A 25,137-nucleotide genomic window follows, 5' to 3' on the forward strand; every position below is an offset into this window, starting at 1 on the left:
TTTTTTTTTTTTTTACATATATATGAGTAAAAACTTGGGGCTTTCTTTTCAAAAAAAAAAAAAGTGTTTTATGCCTATATTACAGATGTAAAAACTGGAACTGTGGTCAGGTAGGATAAAGCATTGGCATGTTTCAGAGACCTGCTCTTCTTTATGGTGTTCTACATGGTGTAAATAGAATAAGATTCTAAATAGCCATCAAGTGCTGTAGAAGTATATTTGGAAAATAGTAAGTAGGCTAAGTTAAAACATGCAGATTTATTTTTTGCCTCAGCCATCAGGTGCCCCCACACCCTCCCCAAGACAAGTCAAATTAGGGGGAAAAGTCGTTTTAGTCTCAGGTTATTTAGTGAAGACAAATATTGGGGAGTTTTTATTTGGTTGGTTTTGATACATACAGGAAAACAATTTACTAAAATTTTTTTTTGTTGTTGTTGGGACTTGGTGATCCCAGGGCTCTTGTATTAAAAAAGCAGCTTGAATTTCTGAGAAATTGAAAGAAATAACTTGGCTGGAAAAGGATGACTGATGGAATGGAGGGCTGTATCTTGGACTTAGAAATGCTAGAAATTTATCATATGATTTATGCAATGAGATTTTAGATGAAATGAGAAGTAATGATGTTAAGTGCCCAGAAAATACATGCTTATCTGGTCTTGATCAAAAAAGCATTGCTTTTAATTTCCAAGTTAAGATTTATTATTATAAATAAAAATTTTAGTGTTCAAGGATTTCATAATTAAATCAAAATGTACACTCTGTCTCATAGCTAGTCTGTTGAGTGCTACCATGATTTCAAGAGTGCTTTCCAACTTCTACTGGTAAATGGAATTTAAAAACTACTGACACTATCTAGTGTAGATGACTCTGAAGATTCTTCCAGTTCTTAAAATGAAGGGGTTTATTTATTTGGGAAAAAGAGAGAACAGGAGAGCAGAAGAGCAGAGGGGAGGGGCAGAAGGAGAGAAGCAGACTCCCTGCTGAGTTTGGACCCCAATGCAAGACTTGATCTCAGGAACCTGAGATCATGACCTGAGCCAAAACCGAAGAGTTAGATGCTTAACCCATTGACCCACCCAGATGCCCCAATAACAAGTATTTGTTTATTAAACTTCTTGCTAGAGTCTATAAAAAGAAATACAACAATATGATCTTTCACTCTGTTTGCTTAAAATTTAAGCCAGATGTGGATAACTTCCTATAATCAGCCAAATTAAAATGCTAAATCAGCATAATATATATTAAGTATTTAGAATTAAACATGATCAGAGATATCTGTTGGCTTTAAATTATTAAATCATACTAATACTCTTTTATTCCAAGTTATATCTCAATTCATATTTTATGCATCATTAACTCAAAAGGTAATTATCATGTTGTTTATATTGGCTTTATAATGCTCATAACCTCAAGCTATTTATTATATGCTAATACAATTAAGATATATGTTGGAGTTTTGGGTCTGTTTATAAAAGAGATGAAGAAATATTTGAAATTAATAAAACTATCAATACTGGACAATAGAAAAGATTTTACTGAGGTGTATGAGTGAATTGATGATAAATTTTATTATTATATCTTGATTTATAATCTATAGTTTGATTATATTGTCCTATAAGACTAAGTTCAGTTTAAATTGAAGAATTGGTTTTAAAAGTTACTGTTTAGTTATAGGATTGTAGATTTCCTCATACTGATTTGGTGCAGGATCACTGTGATGGAATTCTACATGATGAAAATCCTGTATAAAGAACAGTGACAAATTGCAGATAAATAAAAGAGAGACTTTTATGAGATCTGATAATTTTCCAAACGGTTTTTACTTGTGGTGAATGAAATTTTGGCTTTTGTTTCTTCTATGAACCAAAGTTTTCATTGAAATTCAAAACTGACCCGGAAAAATGTTGGTGTAGTTTATTGGTTTTAGAATATAAATCATATAATAATTTATTATTAAATCATGAAGTGATGTTTGTTCTATCTTGGTTTGTATACAGCATGGTTCATGGAGTTGTACATCTTTTTCAGTAGTGTATTACTTGTCTCTTGCCCCACATATGTTCAGACATACCAATATTTTATGTTTAAATAAACATGTATATTATATATTTTATGTTTAAACCTACATACACATGTGTGTAATACCTGAAATTTCTGTGCAGTATACTTGTGTCTGCACTTTGCTTTTTTCACTTTATTTATTTTATTTTTTAAGTTTTTATTTTAATCACCCAGTACTTATCATGGCAAGTGTCCTCCTCAATCCCATCACCTATTTAACCCATCCCCCACCCACCTCCCCTCTGGTCACCATCAGTTTGTTCTCTATAGTTGTGAGTCTTTTTCTTGGTTTCTCTCACTCTCTTTTGTCCTTTGCTTTTTTGTTTCTTAAATTCTACATGTAAGTGAAATCATATGTTGTTTTTCTCTGACTGACTTATTTTGCTTAGCATTATACTCTCTAGCTCCATCTGTGTCATTGCCACATGGTAAGATTTCATTCTTTTTTGTGGCTCAGTAATATTCCATTGTGTATATATGTACCACATTTTCTTTATCTATTCATCAACCGGTGGACACAGGCTGCTTGCAAGTCTGGGCTATTGTAAATAATGCTGCTATAAACAGGGGTACATGTATCCCTTTGAATTAATGTTTTTGTGTTCTTTGGGCAAATATTCAGTAGTGCAATTACTGGATCACAGGGTAGGTTTTATTTTTAACCTTTTGAGGAACCTCCATACTGCTTTCCACAGTGGCTGCACCAGTTTGCGTTCCCATGAACAGTGAGGGAAGGTTCCTTTTTCTCTGCATCCTCGCCAGTGTTTATCATTTCTTGTGGTGTTGATTTTAGCCATTCTGACAGGTATGAGGTAGTATCATTATACTTTTGATTTGCCTTTCCCTGATTATAAGTGATGATGAGCATCTTTTCATGTGTCTGTTGGCCATCTGGATGTCTTCTTTGGAGAAGTAACTGTTCATATCCTTTTCCCATTTTTAATTGGATTATTTGTTTTTTGAGTGTTGAGTTTTTAAAGTTCTTTATATATTTTGGATTCTAACTCTTTATCAGATACGTCATTTGCAAATATCTTCTCCCATTCTGTAGGCTCCCTTCTAGTTTTATTGTTTCCTTCGCTGTGCAGAATCTTTTTATTTTGTGGTCCCAATAGTTTATTTTTGCTTTTGTTTCCCTTACCTCAGGATACATATCTAGAAAATTGTTGCTATGGCTGATGTCAGAGAAATTAGTGTCTGTGCTCTCTTCTAGGAGTTTTATGGTTTCAGACATTTAGATCTTTAATCCATTTTGAATTTATTTTTGTGTGTGGTGTAAGAAAGTGGTCCAGTTTCCTTCTTCTGCATGTAGCTGTCCAGTTTTGCCAACACCATTTTCTGAATAGACGGTCTTTTTTCCATTGGATGTTCTTTCCTGCTTTGTCAAAGATTAATTGACCATGTAATTGTGGGTTTTCTTCTGGATTTTCTGTTCCATTAATCTGTGTTTATTTTTGTGCCAGTACCATACTGTTTTGATTACTGCAGCTTTGTAATATAACTTGAGGTCTGGAATTGTGATGCCTCCAGCTTTGCTTTTTTTTTCTAAGTTTGTTTTGGCTATTTAGGGTCTTCTGTGGCTCCACACAAATTTTAAGATTATTTGTTCTAGTTCTGTGAAAAATGCTCTTGGTATTTTTATATTATATACACACACATATATATTGTCTATAATTATCTTTATGGTTTTAGAGTTTTATGTCTTGAATGTGTAGAGGAGAAAACTTTGAAATATCACAAATCATTAATTGCTGACACAGTTTGAGATTACTATTAAATCTCATTTGTGCATTCTTTGCCAATTGAGAAATAAGACACATGAATCAGATAGAAGACCAGTTTTGAACTTAATGTCTAATAAAATTGATTAACACTTGATCTGGAGAGAATGAAAAAGAACAGTAGGAAAAATGAAAACACACACACAGTCTTAATGAAATCCAGTTCTACCTTCTCTGTACCTGATCTGGACTGAAGAAAAACATGCAACAGGATCAGCTGACTCACTTTGAATTTATGGCGAAGGAATACGGATAGCTTCCTCATGTTTAAAGTGATAGCACATGTCACTGTTTCACACATTAGGCTGTTGCCTAAAGCACTCATATCCTCCCCTGCCATCCTTGTTCTGAAATGATGACATTCTCATTTACTGGGAAAGCTGAATTGAGTTGGTGGCTGAAATGAGCTCTGTATTCTCAGTGTTGTACTTGGCCAGAGAATGGAAAGATCAGTGGTGGTAGAAAGTCTTAATGGTGGAAGCTAATTTGAATCAAAGGGTGCACAATATTTGGATAAATGGAAAGAAGAAAGTACATATATACATAAATAAGTGCTTAATATTTTTATATAATGTGAATTGGGCTTAATAGTAAAATTGGCAAGTTTAGAGGACAGTGACAGAATCTACGATAAACTGAAAAAGTAAGACAAAATGCATTATTACACTATTTTACTTCCAAGTTAGCACCATCTTGTTCTTTCTGCTCTTTGGGCATATATTTTAGTTCTTTGTGTAATTCGAACCCCACATTGCATTGTTATTATTCCTACTCCAAATAGTAATGAGTGTTTTAAAGGAGATTTAAAGATATATATATATATACATATATATATGCATGCGTGTCTGTATATAAATATAACTGTAACTGTATGTATAAATAAAAATAACATATTTTTTCAGTGGTCCTCTTTATTTACATACTTAGTCTTTCTGGTGTTCTTTATTCCTTTTCTAGAATTAAATTTCTATCTGGTATATTTCCTTTCATTCTAAAGCACTTTTCTTAATTTCTAGTAGTGCACATTTTTAGGAGACAAATTGTTTTTGTTGTTTTGTCTTCATTTTTAAAGCATGTTTTCAGCAGGTATATAAATCTAGGTCGTCTTTTCTTATTTCGGCATTTTAAGGATACCATTCTATTGTCTTTGCGTCGCCATTATTTCTGATGAGGAGTTATCCTCATCATAGTTCCCTTATATATTTTTTTTTCCTGAGTGACTTCAAATTTTTTTGTCTTTGGTTTCCTGCAGTTTGATCGTGAGGTGTCTAGATCTGTTTTTCTTTTCAATTATTCCTCTTGGAGTTTGCTTAGTTTTTTTTAATCTGTCAGTTGATATTGTTTATGAGTTTTGAAAAGAAATTTTCAAAGAATTCTTCACCTCCAGTATTATATTTTAAATCCTAATATTTCCATTTGTCTCTTTTATTTATTTATTTATTTATTTATTTATTTATTTATTTGAGAGAGAGAGAGAGAGAGAAACAGCATGAGAGGGGATAGGGTCAGAGGGAGAAGCAGGCTCCCCGCTGAGCCGGGAGCCCGATGTGGGACTCGATCCCAGGACTCCGGGATCATGACCTGAGCCGAAGGCAGTCGCTTAACCAACTGAGCCACCCAGGCGCCCCCATTTGTCTCTTTTTAATAGTTTCTTTCTCTCTACTGCAGTTCCCCTTTAGTTCATGCATACTATCCACCTTTTTCACTGTATTCTTTACCATGCTTATCAGAGTTGTTTTAAAGTCCTAGATAATTCCAGTATTTATGCTACCTTTTGAATTTGGGCTATTGACTGTTTTCTTTTTTGATAATGAGTTATTTCTTTTTCTTTTACTGTGCTTCATATTTTTTTTAAATGAATGTCAAATGTTGTGTATAAAAAGAATAATAGTGCCTATGGTAGAAAAATGTTTATGCCCATAAAAGAACATGCCTCTTCTGTCATGTAATTAGTGTAGTTGAGTTGTGTCTGGTTTTTGCTTTATTATTTTTTCTTTCCTCTTTATTTTTTAATTTTTATTATTGAAGTATAGTTGACATACATTGTTATTTACAGGTGCATAACATAGTGGTTCAACAATTGTGTACATTATGGAATGCTTACCATGTTAAGTGCAGTTACCATCTGTCACCATATAACATTACCTAAATAATATTGACTATATTCTCTATGCTCTATGTTCTTTGTTTTTATTCTGTAGTTGAGCTGGGTCTGGTTCTTGCTTATATTGAATTCACTGTAGGCTTCACATTTTTTGAGAGCAGGATCAGAATCTTTCTTTCAATATGGTTTGTGATTTTTCTCTCAGTTCTTCTTACCTGTGCGCAGACCTGACATGCCTTGTTCACTTGTCCTTACAGGGGGATCTATCTTAGTTCCTCTTTTCTTCTCCTAGTCACAGATAGACCTGGTTGGTGCTTACTGAAAAGTTCAGAATGACTGTGGGATTTTCTTTAGTTCTCCTTCTCTGCTCTCAGAAGTCATCAGGCTCCATGTGCCTGAATGTTAGTGTGGTCTTCCTCATTTCTCCTGTCCTGTGTCCTGCCATTCTCATGAGTATTTGGTGGACGTTTGTTGAAAAGAGATGTCAGGTGGGGACACTCCTCTTCTGTCTAGTATTCTCAGGGATTCTAAATTGTCATGCCAGTCCCCAAACTCATCTTTAAACATTTATTAAAATCTCTTGTTTTCTTAACAACTTGTTTCTTTTCCTATTTCTTTTTCTATTCCTATTCCTATTGTCTGAAAGCCACTATTCATTCCTTCCTGCCTATGGCCTTTCACTTTTATGATTTTTGTTCATTAGGTTTTTTTGCAAACCCTGCTGTCTGATGAATGTTGAAAAGCTTTGATAGGTTGAAAAGCATTATATGGCTTGTTTTGTTATGATGGGGTAGAATTCTCCTGTGATTTTCTGTATCCTACGGGAAGGCACGATAATTGTTAATTAAGTAACGTGAGCTACCCTACTCACATACCTAAAAGTCTTATGATTCAGTTATACTAAACTTGACAGTTACCTTGGATAAAGTTACCAGTGGTTGGCAGCTCATCCCTGCTCTGTCATTTCTTGCCTGTGATTACTCTATCTTGCCTTTATTCTCCACCCATGTTTTTGATTCTTTCTTTTTTGTTTACTTAACAGGCTGAAATTCTTGAAATTATTCTTAAAAATAAGAGTAGCAAATAATTTCTTAAGAGCTGTACAAATCTAGGGCGCCTGGGTGGCTCAGTTGGTTAAGCGACTGCCTTCGGCTCAGGTCATGATCCTGGAGTCCCTGGATCGAGTCCCGCATCAGGCTCCCTGCTCGGCGGGGAGCCTGCTTCTCCCTCTGACCCTCCCCCCTCTCATGTGCTCTCTGTCTCTCTCATTCTCTCTGTCTCAAATAAATAAATAAAATCTTTAAAAAATAAAAAAAAATAATAAAAAAAAGAGCTGTACAAATCTAAAATGCCTTTAATTTACTATAGCTACATACTAGAAAAATAGTGAGTTTTAGCCACTGACGCTTAGATGAAGATGAATATGTCTGTGTTTTTTGTCTCATTTATTGGTTTAGCATAAAATGCAGGGTACTTGTCCCCTTTTATACCTTGACATTTTACAAGACCATCTCATTGGCTGACAGAGTTTCTGTAGCTGACAAGAAGCATATATATTTAATTGTAATCCTGTGCACCTTTGGGGTCTCTCTTTTTTCATTCTCATTCTTCAGCTTAGGATGTAACTGAAATGACAGTGGTGCCTTGGCTTAACTAATTTGTGAAGCCTGAGTGGAATGTGCATAAATGAGCCATTTTGGCAGTGAGCAGAGAAATAAAGCACACTTTTCTGATTAGTTGTCTCCCAGGCTAAAATTAAACAGAATAATATATTGCCAAATTTTAGTGATTTATGGGAAATCTGTTCTGAGTAAACTCAGGATCAGACTAGTTGCGCACTTACATGTTGGAACTTGTGTGTTATTTTTAAAGGCGAGGTCTCGTGAATTGAGTATAATATGAAAATATCCCTTTAAACTTAAAAGAACTTTATAATTTCAACTAAATTGATTTTAAATTAATAGATTATTCTCTTTTATCACCTCTTTAACATTCACAGAGGTCCATCCTGGCTATGTGTCATTCAGTCATCTCTGATATAATATAATCATATAACTTTTATGAACATTTGCTGAAGTATTTTTTTAACTTCTTCTTTATAATAAAATAAGGCTTTTAAGGTTAGTTTTCACATGAAAATATTTATTTGGTACATTTGTTTTCCTTTTCTATAAAATCTCAGTTAAAAAGGAATGCTACTAATTCACTGAGAAAGTTTTTTGAAAAATTCACTCAACACATTTAATTTTTGACACATCTGAAAGGACTTTTAAAATAACTTGCCCAATATGGAGAATGTCTGTAATTTCTAATTTACTTTTGTCCTTTGAAGTTCGCATACTATTAAATTTATAAAATGCTTTGTTTATATAGGATTTGTGGATGTATTTTTCATCATAATTTGAAAAAAGTTTGTGTTTATCCTGAGAATATGTATGTAGTGAGTTTTGTCTGCATGGCTATGAAAAAGGGTGAGATTTCTTTCTTTGCATCTCTTGATACAATCTCTGTGATGCACATCACATTGTGGTTGATGCTAATAAATAATAAAAATGATTTCTTTCCCTAAAAAAAAAGTAAAAATTAAAAAAAAGATTGTATGTGCCTTGTACTTGAAGTGCATAATATTAGAACAAAACTTATCCTGATATATTCGTTTAAAAAAAATAAATGTAATTTCTTTGTTTTCTTCATTATCTTTTAAACAGAACACTGTGCATACAAAAGAGTATATATAACATACATGTAAATTTTGAAGTAAAATCATATAGTCAATTCCATTTATTTATTTATTTATTTTTTATTATGTTATGTTAACCACCATACATTACATCATTAATTTTTGATGTAGTGTTCGATGATTCATTGTTTTTCGTATAACACCCAGTGCTCCATTCAGTACATGCCCTCTTTAATATCCATCACCAGGCTAACCCATCCCCCCACCCCCCTCCCCTCTAGAACCCTCAGTTTGTTTCTCAGAGTCCATAGTCTCTCATGGTTCGTCTCCCCTTCCGATTTACCCCCCTTCATTTTTCCCTTCCTACTATCTTCTTTTTTTTTTTTTTTTTTAACATATAATGTATTATTTGTTTCAGAGGTACAGGTCTGTGATTCAGCAGTCTTACAGAATTCACAGTGCTCACCATTTATTTTTTCCTAAGAAGCTGATTGTCAATTTTTTTGTGCTTTTAATCCCCAGGTGATCATTCTTGTTGTTTGGGGTGCTTTTTTTAATCTTCTTTTCCCTTCAGTGTTTGTAGCTTCTTTCCACTTTGTTTAATAAAATATGTTTATGTTTATTTTTTTAAGTTTTTATTTAATTTCCAGTTAACATACAGTTTAATATTAGTTTTAGGTGTACAATTTAGTGTTTCAACAATTCCATACAACACCCAGTGCTCATCACAGGTGACCCCTTAATCCCCATCACCTATTTTACCCATCCCTTCACCCACCTCCCCTCTGGTAACCATCAATTTGTTTTCTATAGTTAAGAGTCTGTTTCTTGGTTTGCCTCTCTTTTTTCCCTTATGCTCATTTGTTTCTCAAATTCCACATGTGAGTTTAATCGTATGGCATTTGTCTTTCTTGGACTTATTTCACTTAGCATAATGCTGTCTAGCAAATGGCAAGATTTCATTCCTTTTTATGGCTGAGTAATATTCCATTGTGTGCACATCTTCTTTATCCATCAGTCAGTGGACATTTGGGCTGTTTCCATCATTTGGCTATTGTAGATAATGCTGCTATAAACTTTGGGGTCCCTGTATCCCTTCAAATTAGTATTTTTGTATCCTTTGGGTAAACACCTAGTAGTGCAATTGCTGGGTCATATAGTAGTTTGTTCTATTTTTAACTTTTTGAGGATCCTTCATACTGTTTTCCAGAGTGGCTGTACCCGTTTGCATTCCCACCAACAGTTCCAGGAGGCTTCCCTTTCTCCGCATCCTCACCAACACCTGTTATTTCTTGTGTTGTTGAGTTTAGTTATTCTCACAGGTGTTAGGTGATATCTGATTGTAGTTTTGAAATCATTTATTTTTAATTATACATTTTAGTTTTATTGGGCTTCTTGGGTTTGAGGCTTACTGTCTTTCAACAATTTTGTAAAATTCTCAGCTGTTATGTTTTTAACAATATTGCCTCTTCCCCAGTTTTTGGTATCTCCCTCTGGACATGTTTGATCTTCTTACTCAGTGCTCATATCTCTTAACCTCATTTTAATAATCATTTTTCATTTTTCTCTTTCAGATGCATTCTAAATGAGCTCGTGCACTTCCCCCATTTCACTTTTTTTTTCTCTTCAACTATAGCTGATCTGCTGTTTAGCCTGCCCAATGAGTTTTTTACACCAAAAATTAACTATGTCATCTTTATCATTTCCATTTTTCTTTAAAAGATGTTCGTTCCTGATGCTTTCTCATTGTTTGATACTCTGCATGATACCATACTTTTGTATTTTAAACAGTTTATACATAGGTGTTTATTTTCTATATTCAAATATCTCCAGTACTTGAAAGTCTAAATTGTTGGTTGCTTTTTCTGACTCTCTCACAGTGGCTTGCTTTCTGTAGTGCTTGCTGATTTTTTGTTAAGAGAACCATTCATAGATCATAATTTGTGGTAGTTACATGACAGTGAATTGGAGACTTTTCAAACAAAATTTTTAAAATTTATGACTTTTCTTGCTCTTTCTTGGTCACTTTAGAGCAAAATTTATTGAGGTCTTACTATGGAAAATGATATTTGGCCAACTTTAATTCTGTCCTGCTCACATCTCACGTTCCTCTTATATATACCTACTCTCAAAATTGTTATATCATGTTTGATTAATCAGTGCATCTGTTTTTCAGAATTTATGTATTTCTGTTTATAAATATTATTCATGGTACAGTCATGTTGTATGCTACAATTAGTTATCATTTCCTTTATAGCATGTGTTTTTCCTGTATTTAATAATTGTATTTTATTGCTCTTCCGGGGGCGCCTGGGTGGCTTAGTTGGTTAAGCATTCAACTCTTGATTTCGGCTCAGGTCATGATCTCAGGATCGTGAGATGGAGACCTGCATCCAGCTCTGTGCTGAGCGTGGAGCCTGCTTGGGGTCCTCGTTCTCCCTCTCCCTCTGCCCCTTCCTCTGCTCTCTGTCTCTCTCAAAAATAAATAATAAATGTATCTTAAATATTGTTATTACATTTTTCACATACCTGTAACTAATTTACTGTTGTCATTTTGGGGATTCCTGTCACTTTTGTCCTGTGCTAGATCTTTTGTCTCTTAGACCCCACGTTCTTCTTTCTTGTTGCAATTGCTTTTTGTGGAACACATTTCTTACTGTTAAATATGTATTAATTTGTGGTGTCTTTAATATTTATGTAATATTAATTATAAAACAAATTATATTACAGTGGGCTTATGTGGCAGGAAACACTGCATAGTAATTTAAACCTAATTTCATTTCTTTATATGGAATTTAGGAAAAGTCTTTTAACTTTTAAGATTGAATTATATATTCTTGAATTTAAATAAAAAATTTAAACTCTCCATTTAAATGTATGTAATTAATTTCTTTAAAATTAAAAGATTTTAGGGGCGCCTGAGTGGCTCAGTCGTTAAGTGTCTGCCTTCAGCTCAGGTCATGGTCCCAGGGTTCTGGGATCGAGCCCCACATCGGGCTCCCTGCTCCGTGGGAAGCCTGCTTCTCCCTCTCCCACTCCCCCAGCTTGTGTTCCCTCTCTCGCTGTGTCTCTCTCTATCAAATAAATAAATAAAATCTTAAAATAAAATAAAATTAAATTAAATTAAAAGATTTTAATAATTTTTATGCGTTATGGCAAATACATATATGTATATCAGATTGCATCTTCTAATTGACTTCAGTTATGACTCCCCCTTTCCAGTCATCTGTATTTAGCTTGTCCTGTTCATTCCTTCCTGAGATGTATTTGAGTGAGTCATTGCTCAGGAGCACATGCATTGTTACATGGAAGTGGATGGGATTGCTTTTGCCTCAGAATGCTGCGCAAGAGTCTACACTGGAGATTCAGAAGCACTGAAAGGTGGAAGATGAATACACATGACAATCTTTGATTGTTTGAAAATTCTGTGCAAAAGTTTTTAAAACGGGATATTTCTCTTGCTTACTCCCCTCCATCTTTCTATCTCTATCTCTGTGTGGTTCACTTTTCATAGGAGTTGGTACTAATAGTAATTGTATTGTTTAGATAATCTGCAGTATTACAGAACCAATGGGCTTTTGCACCTAATCAGAGAACTCATCTACTCTTTATTATGTCTCTCTATTCCTACCATATGGCCGTTACTTTTCTAGCTACTGGGAGATATAGTTGAGAACAACATTGAAAAATACCTCTTACTTGATACTCCATATACCCCAATAGAGCTAATAATATTTTATCAAGAAATATATGTAGAAACACAAAAATGTATTTATGGAATGCACAGAACCTGCACATAAATTATGAATGGGTTATTAAGCTTTGGTTAAGTCCGATGTGAGTTGGCTTTTTATCAGAGGGGGACTAAAATACTTTCCTAGAATGGAATTGCAACTTGTTACACTTCAGCTTTGTGTTTTATGTCAGAATGTTAGCCTGTGTTTCATCTAGGCAGATGAACATCTTGCTTCTGAATGTTTAAAGCTGTAATTTGCAGTGATTTATTGAATGGTTATAATAATCCTTCCTTTCACATTGTGAATTAAGTTTGTAATATAAACAAAAAAGGGAGATAATATTCTGTTCTCATGACCAATATAGAAATTGCTTTTTGCCTAAAAAATAAAGCTGCTTATTATTAAAGACATATTCACTTAAAAATTTTTTTTATTTAAATTCAATTTAGTTAACATATACTGTATTATTAGTTTCAGGGATAGAATGCAGTGATTCATGGGTTGCATATAACACGCAGTGCTCATTACATCAAGTGCCTTCCATAATGCCCATCACCCAGTTACCCCATCCCCCACGCCCTTCACCTCCAGCAACCCTGTTTGTTTCCTGTAGTTAAGAGTCTCTCATGGTTAGCCTCCATCTCTGTTTTTATCTTATTTTATTTTTCCTTCCCTTCCCCTATGTTCCATCTGTTTTGCTTCTTAAATTCCACATATGAGTGAAATCATATGGTAGACATACTCACTTTTAATGAGATAATTCATTTTCCATAAAATTCATTATTTAAAGTGCATAATTTAATGGTTTTTAGTATATTTGCAAGGTAGTGCAACAATCACCATTTTCTAATTCTGGAACATTTTAATCACTCCCCAAAGAACCGCATATCTGTTAGCAGTTACTTTCCATTCTTTCCTCCCTGCAAGCACTGGCATCCGCTAATCCCACCTTTTTTCTCTGTGGTTTTTGCCTGTTCTAGCCATTTCATGTAAGTGGAATCATCCAGTATGTGCTTTTCTGTGACTGGCTTCTTTCACTTAACATGTGTTCAAGGTGGTGTAGCATGAATCTGTACTTTATTCCTTGTGATGGACAAATAATTTTCCATTATATGGCTATACCACATTTTGCTTATCCATTCAGCCATTCATGGACATTTGTGTCATTTCCATCTTTTGCTATTATGAATCCTGCTTTGAAAAGTTGGGTACAAGCTTTTGAGTGGACATATGATTTTAGTTCTCTTGGTACATACCTAGGAATAAAATTGTTGGGTCATTTTGTGACTGTATTTTTGCTTCTTGAGGAAATGCCAAAGTGTTTCTGAAAGTATTTGCACCATTTTATGCTCCCACAAGCAGTATATGAGGGCTTGAATTCCTCCACATCTTTGTCTACCCTTGTTAATTTGTCTTTTTATTATAGCTGTCCTACTTGGTGTGAAGTGATATAAAGCTTACTATTTTGTATAAGAAATTAACACAATTTTAAAATCTTGATTTTTAGGTGCTGTACTTCTTTGTAGTGTACAAGGAGTAGCAGTTAATATTGATCCAGTCTTATACACCTGGCTCATTTATCAGCCGCAGAAACGAACCAGTAGACATATGCAGCAGGTGAGAAATTTTATAATTTATTCTCTTAATGAATAAATCTTTTTCTCAGTCATTTGTTAGAGTTACGTATTGTTTGAATTGATTTTTTTAATGGATGTACCACAATTCCTTTGTCCTCCACTCTACCCCTTTCAAGCAATTCTATTCCTTCATTTCTAAACAGTAATTACAGCTCAAATAGAGTTTCATTGACTATTGAGGTGGATTTCTGTGCAATTGCTGGTAAAGCAGAAACACTGGAGAGACTAGTTTAGGTGGTCCTATTTTACTGACTTGTTCTGGATGTTTGTTCTGAGTGTTTGATGCATAAGAATTGTGTAGTAAATGTTAGCTTTTGTTTTTATTATCTCTGTATTTCCTCTTCATCTTTAGGTTTACTCAACAAGTATTCAGAGTGCCAAACCCCTGGATTGGGATGGTTGGTATAAAAGAGTTGGGATATATGCTTATTTAAGAGGGTATAAATTACAAAGTAAAAAGTAGCTAATTGTAGTTTCTGGCGTGCGTAAATTCTCTATCTCACGATGCTTAAATGGAATTCTTACAGACAGGTTTTATTATTCCCATTTTAAAAATGAAGAAACTGATGCTTATTGGCATTTACCTACCTATTGTCACATGTAGTAAATGGCAGAACTTAAATGTTTTTCAGGCCAAATGTATGCTACCTTGCATTGCATTTTCCCATTGACTTAATTGTAATTTTATAGTACTCTAATTGGAATAACTTTGTATCTTTTTTTTTAATGTAAAACATTTCATGAGTTTGCCTGTCATCCTTGCTTAGGGGTCATGCTAATCTTCTCTGTATTGTTCCAGTTTTAGATTATGTGCTGCCAAAGGGAGTGCTGCATCTTTTTTCTGAAGTAACTTAAAGCTAGTTGATAGAAAAATACACAATTTTATAATTAAATAAGACAATAAAAAATTGACAGTGACAGAATATTTCAACCCATGCCTCAAGGAGCATCTTTTAAAGGATTTTCTTCACCCTGTCTTAATTTCATTTGAAACTAGAGCTTCCATTTCCCAGTTTCATTCTTCTTTTTTATCAAATAGTTAGAGACCATGAGACATTGTGCTAGATACTGGGGCTACAGAAATAAAAGTTAATTTTTAGCATATCCCTCCCTCTAGAGGTACTTACTGTATTTAAGGATATGAAGGAATATAGTAATGCCATTTTTAGAAATTGCTATGTTAGATCCACACAGGATTATGTGGAAAAAGATAAAGAAGAATAGTTCTCACAGGCAGGTGAGGTTGTTAAAAGGAGAAATTAAGACAGTTGAGCTGAGTATTATAGGAGTAAACCAGACCAGGAAGTTTGCTGTAAACTGAACTGTGTGAGCAGAGAGAAAAAAAAAAAGCATTAACTTGGTAAGAAAGGGACCTTCAGTGTTTCCAGACTAGAGCCAGTTGTTCTTATAGAGGCTGGTAGGAATTGGAAGCCAGTTCATAAAAGATTTTTTTTGTAATACAGAATGTTTGTGACTTCATCCTGAAGGGTAAAGAACTGTAGGAACCTGATATAAAGAGATTTGAATTTTAGGAAGTTTAATCTAACAGAATGTTGAATAAAACTAAAGATGAGGAGGAAATACAGAGATAATAAAAATGAAAGCGAACATTTACTATGCAGTTCTTCTGCATCAGATGCTCAGAACGAACATCTAGGCACTCTGAGGGAAAATAGGCCATTAAAAAATAGGACCACCTAAACTAGTCTCTCCAGTGTCTCTGCTTTACCAGCAATTGCATAGAAATCCATCTTAATAGTCAATGACACTAATTTCAGGGAGCATTTGAGAAATATTTTAGGTGTAAGTTCTTTTAATTGAGTAGTAATTGACATGTTAGTTGTCAGGTGTACAACATAATGATTTTTTTTTTTTAAAGATTTTATTTATTTATTTGACAGAGAGAGAGAGAGAGACAGTGAGAGAGGGAACACAAGCAGGGGAGTGGGAGAGGGAGAAGCAGGCTTCCCGCCGAGCAGAGAGCCCGATGTGGGGCTTGATCCCAGGACCCTGGGATCATGACCTGAGCCGAAGGCAGACGCTTAATGACTGAGCCACCCAGGCGCCCCAACATAATGATTTGATATTTGTGTATATTGTGAAATTATCACCACAATAAGTAGTTAACATCCATCACTACAGACAGTTCCAAATTTTTTTCCTTGTGATGAGAACTTTTAAGATCTCCCTTAGCAACTTTTAAATATACAATATGGTACTATTAACTATAGTCATATTGCTGTACATTACATCTCATGACGGAAGTTTGTACCTTTTCACCCCATTCACTTCCACTGCCCCCATGAGTTTTTTTTTTTTTTTTTTTTTAAATATACCACATATAAGTGAAATCATATGACATTTTTCTTTCTCTGGCTTATTTCACTTAGCCTAGTTGTCTTATTAGGTCCATACATGTTGTCACAAATGAGAAGACTTCCTTTTTTTTTTATGGCTGAATAATATCCTGTTGTATTGTAAATTCTCATTGGTTATTTTATAAATGATGCAGTTATGTCCAGTACACTAGAGATATCTCTGAAGGTCAAATAATATTCCAGCATCTTTTTGTTGTTGTTGTTCTAGCATCTTAAGTAGATTGATTCATTTGATTGATACCTTTAAAGATTTTGATATTTAATTTTATTTTTATTATATTATTTTATAACTTTAAAATTAAATGTAAATATATATTTAAAAATGTTTTTCTAAGTTCAAAAATAATAGTTTTATTTAAAAGTAAAAGTAATAAATACCCATAATCCTACTCATGCAGAGTTACAAATAATATTGGGATAAATATCTTCGTAGCTAAATCTTTGAGTTTTTTTAAGTATTCACTTAGAATATATTTTTGAAAGTGTAATTAATAGTTAAAGGCATGTATTGAGGGGCCTGGGTGGCTCAGTCAGTTTAGTGTCTGTCTTCGGCTTAGGTCATGATCTTGCATTCCTGGGATCAAGCCCCACATTGGGCTCCATGCTTAGCAGGAATGGGCAGGTGGCTAGCAGTTAGAGGGATTTTAGCCTTATCTGTAATATTTCATTGGTCTCTTTAAAAAAAAAAGGAAATATGATAAAAATGTAAATAGCCAATAACTATTGGATGTAATGAGAATGTGGATGTTTTTTTCTTTATAATTTCCTATACTTTTACATTTATTAAATTAATAAAGGGAGAATTTTATAGGAAGAGTAACAAAAGCTTTTAGGTATTTTGAGCTCATGGGATATTGATGCGTCAGGATAGGAGAAATCTGGGGCTAGCACACAACTGATATTTGAGGGACTATCTAGTACCAGAAGGTAGAAGAATATTAGTAGAAAAATGGAAGGTTGCTAAAAATAAATATTGTTTATTTTTATATTTTTGACTGGGATAGCCATATTTCCAGAAAAGTGGAAGAAATCAAATCATCTTACTCTCTATCCAGTATCTCTTCATGCCTGACATGTAGTATCTATATTAACAATCATTCAGCGGGTGCCTAGGTGGCTCAGTCGTTAAGGTCTGCCTTCGGCTCAGGTCATGATCCCAGGGTCCTGGGATCAAGTCCCACATCGGGCTCCCTGCTCTGCGGGAAGCCTGCTTCTCCCTCTCCCACTCCCCCTGCTTGTGTTCCTGCTCTCACTATGTCTCTCTCTGTCAAAAAAATAAATAAAAAAAAAAATCTTTAAAAAAAAAAACAAAAAAAACAATCATTCAGCAAATATTTATGGAGAGTCTTTTGGACACCATTGTAGGTATTTGGAATACGGTTCTGTAGAAGACCTATCAGAGCCTGATGTCTTGTTAGGAAGGGTTTTGTTTGGGCTTTTAACGAATCCTTAAAGAATGCCTTTCTGAAAATGCACCCAGTTTCAGCCACCAAAAGGAAGGATTTTTTTGTTTGTTTTGGGGTATTACCAATATTACGGCTTTTATGAATCTCATCTTTCAGCTGTTTTGCTTGAATTAAACATCACACTATGCAGAACTTAATTTTTCTCTAATACATTAATTTGAATCAGAACATAGTTGTAATTTTTTGGAGTACTTGGTCATATTCCAGGTTTATAAGTGATGGGCAAGAAATTCAAGGGATTATGGGATCACTAAATGCTAGAACATAAGTAGACATCTCCACTCCCATATTTTATAGTTGAGGAATTTTAAATGCACCAAAACTTAACAATATGTTGAACATTTCTCATCTAGGTCTTAATACTATTTCCTATTCAGATTTGTATAAATATTACCAGTTTTACTAAATTCTTAATATGAAAGCAGGTACTATACATTGTGATGTTTCCCACAAATATATTTAATCTTTCCATTTTCTCATTATCAGCTTTCTTGTCCTTTTACTCAGCTTAAGTAGCAACTTTAAAATAATTTGCCTTTTTCCCCTCTATCTCATAACTTGATTGATTATATTACATAGTTAGATAATGTACCTATGTTCTGATTGGAATATTTTTATAATCTAATTAATATTAAATAAGTAATAAAGGTTGAGTGAGGCTTAAAGGTGGATCTTTAAAAATGTGATGGTTGTGCTGTTGAGAGTAACGTGAGACTCCATTGCTGCTCGACTAGCCCCTCCAGAGTTACCATCTGATGCAGCTGTATTACAGTTATCAGCTGTTGCTGCCCAGGCTGCAATTTCCTTCTCAATTTGTGGCTAAAACCCAACATTTGATGATTGTTTTCCACCCAGTTCAACATTGATCTTTGATCCTGCAGCAAACTTAAAAAATACTTTTTTGCCAAAAATCTGACAAGATTGTATTGGGCGTCATCAGCAGTAACATCAGACTTTATTGCAGTGAATAAAGATGAAACAGCTGCTTTATTGTCCAATTTAGCACTCACACATTCAATATAGGATCGTAATGTTTTCCAGCTTTCTCTAACTATGGATACTTTTCTATGCTTTCTAAATATGCTGTGTATATCACTTTGTCAGACAAAATGTAGAGATTTTCAGCAATTCCTTACTAAGTTGAACTGTAACATGTAATTAATCACTTTATAGAAGTATGTCCCTAAAATATCATTTGATAAGGATAACTTTTTATTTCCTACTAATTATAATTTTCAAAGCTAATTGTAGTTTTGATTTGCCTTTACCATATTATCTTTACGCTTCTTTCTGAAATTTATTTTAAATTCCGTTTATTTCCATGCTGTCTTAGTTTTCACACACAACTGTAATTTCACACTGAAACTAAGTGTCCCTGTGTGAATTTGTGTGTATAAGACAGACAGACAGAGAGGGAAGAACTGAGAGAGGTACAGATTGACTGATTGGTATTTTAACTTCAACACCACTTATGAAGGATTTTCCTCAATGTTGCCATGTTTAACCTTCACTGCTTAAGAAATAGTAAATAATTCAATGTTTCATTCGCCTCTCTCCAGCAGCCTGTCGTAGCTGTTCCTCTTGTTATGCCAATTAGCAGAAGGAAAGAGGATGAGGTGTCTGTTGGAAGTGCGCCCCTGGCAAAGCAGCAGTCATATCAGGCCTCTGAATATGCCAGTAGCCCTATAAAAACAAAAACAGTAACAGGTATGTGTCAAGAATTCTAAAGGGTCTGTGATTTTACCCTAACTCTAATAAGTTATCAAGTTATCTGGGCCACAATATCATGCATGCCAGCCAAAGAGACGAGACTCCTGGAATGGAGACAAAGGACTTTATTATCTTACAGCATTAGCAGTAACCCAGGGTATCAGCATTTTCTTGTGTCCCTGCCCTAAGCCTGATTCCCACAGGGTGGCACCAAGAAGGTCAGATGTTACCTATACACAATGGATTATGTTAGAGGAGAGAAACCCTCAATTAGGGAACCTGAACTTGTTATAATTGGTAGAAAACATGCCTGCCATTTTCTCTGGAGGGAGGCACTATTTGTAACTTGCAAGGCCTTTAGCCTTCGCTCAAAAGGAGGACAGTATCTGTCTTTTTAGGCTGTATGCTGTACAGATATCCTTGAAAACACAACTGGGCACAAAAGCACTCACTGTCTCTACTTTTAAGACTTGCAAAAACACTAGAGACCCATAGAGAAACCGTCTCCCAATAGTATGTTCTTTCTTTTTTTTTTTATAAAGATTTTATTTATTTATTTATTTGACAGAGAGAGAGATAGCGAGAGCAGGAACATAAGCAGGGGAGTGGGCGAGGGAGAAGCAGGCTTCCTGCCGAGCAGGGAGCCCGATGTGGGACTCGATCCCAGGACCCTGGGATCATGACCTGAGCCGAAGGCAGATGCTTAACGACTGAGCCACCCAGGCGCCCTAATATGTTCTTTCTTAAAGTGAATTCTTGCAAAACACAATATATCTCACTTTTCTCCCTTTCCCTTCTCTCAGCTAGATAATCTCTGCAAATATAGAACATATTCTTCCGTAAGACAGTTTTTAAATCCCCATTTGTGTAGTTAAAAAAAGCACTTTATGATTGCATTTAAGTGCCGTTTTCCTCATTAACTTGTAATGTTTGTGATGATAGTCACCTATCTTCAGGAGATTTTATATTTTTCCTTAGATACTAAGCTTTATTTCATATGACTCCTGTATTCCAAAACCGTATTGGAAAAGGTTTTATATTTTCAGTACATTAAAAACCACTCATTGAATGTCTGTAATGGGCAAAACTCTGTTGTGATATTACTGAGTGTATATATTAATGAGACATGATCCATGCCCTTAAGGAATTTAAAATATTATAAATCAAACTAACATTTATAGTTTAGAGGAAAAGTACTATTTTTTTTACCATATTTAACAACAACAATAAAATGGTAACATTTGTTTTTGTGAAGTTTTATGCCTCTTATTTTACTTCTCCTAAAGTGTCGATGTTATGTTTATTTTGTGAAATTATTAGACTTCCACCTGTCAGCATCCACAAACCTTTTACTCTGTTGAGATTTTCTTTATCAGATGACAAAAATACCAATTTTTGTAACATAGGAAGCTGATCTGTAACTTAAGTATTGAATTTTTAATACAGAATTAGGTATTATTTCCTTTAGATACTATGCTAAATTTTATACTTTAGATCTCCTGAACTGTTAATTTATATAAAGGTTTATAAATATCACCTTTTTTTGTAGCGGGGAAGGGATAGAGGGAGAGGGAAAGAGACAATCTTAAGCAGGCTCCATGCCCAGCACAGAGGAGCCCTGATGCAGGACTAATTCTCATGACCCTGAGATCATGACCTGAGCTGAAATCAAGAGTTGGATTCCTAAAGGACTGAGTCACCCAGGTGCCCCATATAATTATCACCTTTTGATAAATAAAATGTCTACTAAAGAGTCATTTGATAAAAGTAAATTTAATCTTGTATGCATATTAACCACATATTCTGACCTCCTGCTTACTATTTAGTTGTGTTCTTTAAATCACACTTGATGATTGATTTAAAATAATTGTTAAGGATAAATATAGGTGAGAGAAAATGCTTAGATTTAAATGAAATTACATGACACAGCTATATAGAAATTATGATCATAGACATTTATTCTTTATGATTTGTGTATCTTCCTTCTTGAATGCTCACTATTTTTACTTCTCTGGAAACCTTGGTGGTAGTGCTTTCTTGAGAATGCTCTGTGCTAATCATTTTCTTAAGTTTCAAAAATTTCAGTTCTATTTTTAATTAGAGTCGGTTCCTGTTTCAGTTTTAATTTAAAAAATGTTTTATGAGTCCTCTGTATCTACTGCTAAATGAAGTTACCATTGTTGTACTCATTATTTAATTGCATCATAAACTGTAGTGAATTTGGTAATGCATTCATAACCTTTTACACATCTTGTTTGTTTTTTTAGTATTACTATCTTAACCTTTAAATTGTATAGTTCAGTTAGTCTTAAATACATTCACATTATTATGGAATGCACATTTAAATTTTTTAACTGAATTTTACAGTGAAGAACTGTCAGTGTTAATTTATGCCTGAATTCTTATTAGAATGAGTTTTCATATTTTCAACCTAAGTTCCAGTCTTGGTCTTAAGTTCATCCCCAACAATTATGTAGTGTTTTTGGCACATGAAGGCCAAAGCTTGGTGATACTGCATGGCCTTGATTTTGCTTGGTGATTATTCAACAAGAAGCACACATTTTCCTCTTCCAATCACAATTAACCAATGTTAAATAGCTGGCTACAGGGAGAACATATGTTTGATGGTTGGAAATGTGTTGACAGCAGAACAACACTATTTCAGTGATACAGGCACATAGGGCAGGCCAAGCCAGAATAAAAGCATGTCTCACATGAAGATAATGTATTATCACAGAATTCTAAGTAATCTTCTAGAGAACCTATTTTTGAAAACAGGCAAACCCTTAAAAGCTATGACATCTGTTTACCCTATGTTTTGGAAATGTTATGAAAATTAATTTGGAGCTCTTGATGAAAACATCTGTAATGGAGATGAAAACTTTTAAAAGCAGGATGCTCCATAAATGATAGTTCTTTAAAAAATACCAGCTATTTTTATCTTACATGTTTATGTATTACTTCTCAAGTCCAAAGCACTGTAAGTACATGGTTAAAATAATAGAAGGCCTTTTAATTTGACTTCTTGACTACTACCAAGATAATAATAAATAGAGGTATGATAATTAATGATGTAAATTTTAGTAGATAACGCCACAATTTTAAAGTATGGAACTTTAGCTTCTGAGCATGATGGTATATCAGGGACTAGATTTATATTCCTGCTATAAATAACTAAGAAACTTGTCCAAATATATGGGAGAAAAAAGCTTCTAGACATTGGACAATAGGCGGTACAGGACTGTGATTCGTCATAGAAAGGAAACAAAGCAGTTGAGCCTTAGGATTGCCCTGCTTTATGGCTAAAGGCACATTCCAGACCACAGAACAGGGTGCAATATATTAAGCTGAGCTCAGCTGTCTTGCTGAATTGAAGTTTAGGGAGGTAGAGTGACTGAAGTAGTAGGAGGTGGAGAATACTGCAGATCATGGGGTAAAATTCTAGAGAGAGAACGCTGTGTAGCAGAAGAGCTCCAGAAATCAGGAACAGTGTTCTCATTGAGTATTTGCTAAGTAGTAAGCCATGCATGCATAGAACGAGACTCTGCACAGTTGGGCAAAGGATGACCGAGGAACCATGATCTGAATGATTCCCAGAGCTCACACAGGGCTGGAAGGCATTCAGGTTCCTATTGTCATAGTATACAATCCTGATGATTATTCAGGACATTCAGAAGAGACCTTAGAAAAGCCATGCCTCCGTAGTGGATCTAAACTATTGAAAATGTAAAGGCTACCTTAGACTCATCTTAAGCAAATTTTAAAAAGCCTCTGAAGCAACAAAAACAGTGAGTAAGTTAAGTGCTGGCAAAATGAAGCCCAACGCTATTAAGAGGAATGTAAGAAGATCCAGACATGTAGCAACTTAAAAGCACAATGTCAGGCATTCAATCAAAAAACCAATAGAGATGCAGAGAAGTAGGAATGTATGACCAGAAGAAAAATAAGCCAATAGAAATGAACTAAGAAATGGCATAGATGATAGAGTTAGCAGATGTATTAAATACTTGTACATTCAAATGGGTAATTATAACTGTGATCAGGTATTTAAGGAAAGCTGAGTACATTTTGGAGGGAAATAGAAGATATAATACAGAACCAAGCCCGACTCTAGAGTTGAAAAATATATGGGAAGGGAGAAACTGACTGGGTGAATTAACACTCGAGTAGACATTGCAGAAGAAGAAATCAACTTTGAAGACCTAGCAGTAGAAACTTGCCAAAATGAAGCACAAAGAGTATAAATGGAAAAAAAGTGTGTAGAATGTTAGTAGACTGTGGGATGATAATTAATTTGGCTAGTCAGAGTAGGGTCTCACTGAAAGTTTGAACAGGTACTTGAAGCCGGTAAAGGAGGGAGCCATGCAGATATCTTTAGAAAAATCATATGGGGTTATATATGTATCTTGGAATAAATTATCCAGTCTAACCCTTTCACTTTATAATTACGGAGATTGATTCATAAAAAGGTCAAGCAACTTATCCAAGGTTAAAAAATATTTAGTGAAAAAAATTTTTAGTGAGGCTTGTTTTTAAAGTTCCAGATAATGTATTTCACCCATCCCACCACCCACCTCCCCTCTGGTAACCATCAGTTTGTTCTCTATAAGTAAGAGCCTGTTTTTTGGGTTTTTTTGTTTGTTTGGTTTGGTTTGGTTTGGTTTGGTTTTTTTGCTTGTTTGCTTTGTTTCTTAAATTTCACATATGAGTGAAATCATACGGTATTTGTCTTCCTCTGACTGACTTATTTTGCTTAGCATAATCCTCTCTACTTCCATCCATGTTGTTGCAAATGGCAAATTTCACTCTTTTTTATGGCTGAGTAATATTCCATTGTGTGTATGTATATCATCCTCTTCATCAGTCAGTGGAATAGGTGATGGGGATTACAGAGGGCACTTGTGATGAGCACCAGGTGTATGGAAGTGTTGAATCACCATAAATAAAAGCTTAAAAAAATAAATCTTTCAATATGAATATTTACATTGCTCCTTGGTTTATCAAGGAAGAATAATTGGTTAAACTATTTCATCCTTTTTAAAAAATCTTTCTCAATTTGATTATTGTTTAACTCTGTTCTTCAGGTTCCACTTGGCAAAGTTTTTTCTGGTGCTATACAAGGTGCTTTGCTATTTAGCAAATTATGGAAAATAACCCTTGAAAAGTAAATAGCACCCTGATGACCTTAGTTAGCATATTTTCTCAATGTGTTAATGCACCTATAGGAGATTCACACACACACACCAATAAAGTTCCAGATTATGATAGTCATCCTGTAATTAATAGTTGCCTTCTTTCATTTCTTAATGGTATAACCAGCCATAAAAGTCAGGTCCGTGCAAATTGAGTCATCTCCTATTTTCCCTCTAATCCCCAATATATACCCAGCCAACTTCAGAGCATTCTTTTTTGTCAAAGGATGGTTCTAAATTTTCAGTCCAGTCCCAAGGAACTAAAATAGTGAAGAATTTTACATTAGAGCTAACTACAAGGATATAGTGGGAAACACTTAAACCTCTGCAATTAGCATGGAAGGTTCTGCCACTCTTTAATTGGGTGTCACTTCATTGTTGCAGTTAAGTT

At 34.4% G+C, this 25,137-nt stretch overlaps 1 protein-coding gene and 1 non-coding gene across 2 annotated transcripts in view; one reads left to right on the forward strand and one right to left on the reverse strand.

Annotated features, from left to right (window-relative positions):
• VPS13B (vacuolar protein sorting 13 homolog B) overlaps positions 1 to 25,137 on the forward strand; it is a 743,427-nt gene that overhangs the window by 301,024 nt on the left and 417,266 nt on the right. Inside the window, exons 20-21 of the mRNA XM_081817134.1 lie at positions 13,871 to 13,980; positions 19,404 to 19,551. Coding sequence (XP_081673260.1) covers positions 13,871 to 13,980; positions 19,404 to 19,551 — 258 coding nt within the window. The remainder of the gene's footprint in view (positions 1 to 13,870; positions 13,981 to 19,403; positions 19,552 to 25,137) is intronic.
• On the reverse strand, positions 14,723 to 14,829 carry LOC115939871 (U6 spliceosomal RNA). Its single transcript, XR_004074644.1, has one exon. It is a non-coding gene; the product is annotated as a U6 spliceosomal RNA (small nuclear RNA).

Source organism: Leptonychotes weddellii, chromosome 4 (assembly GCF_054177405.1).
Source record: "Leptonychotes weddellii isolate Sample4059 chromosome 4, ASM5417740v2, whole genome shotgun sequence".
In the NCBI taxonomy this organism is placed as follows: Eukaryota; Metazoa; Chordata; class Mammalia; order Carnivora; family Phocidae; genus Leptonychotes; species Leptonychotes weddellii.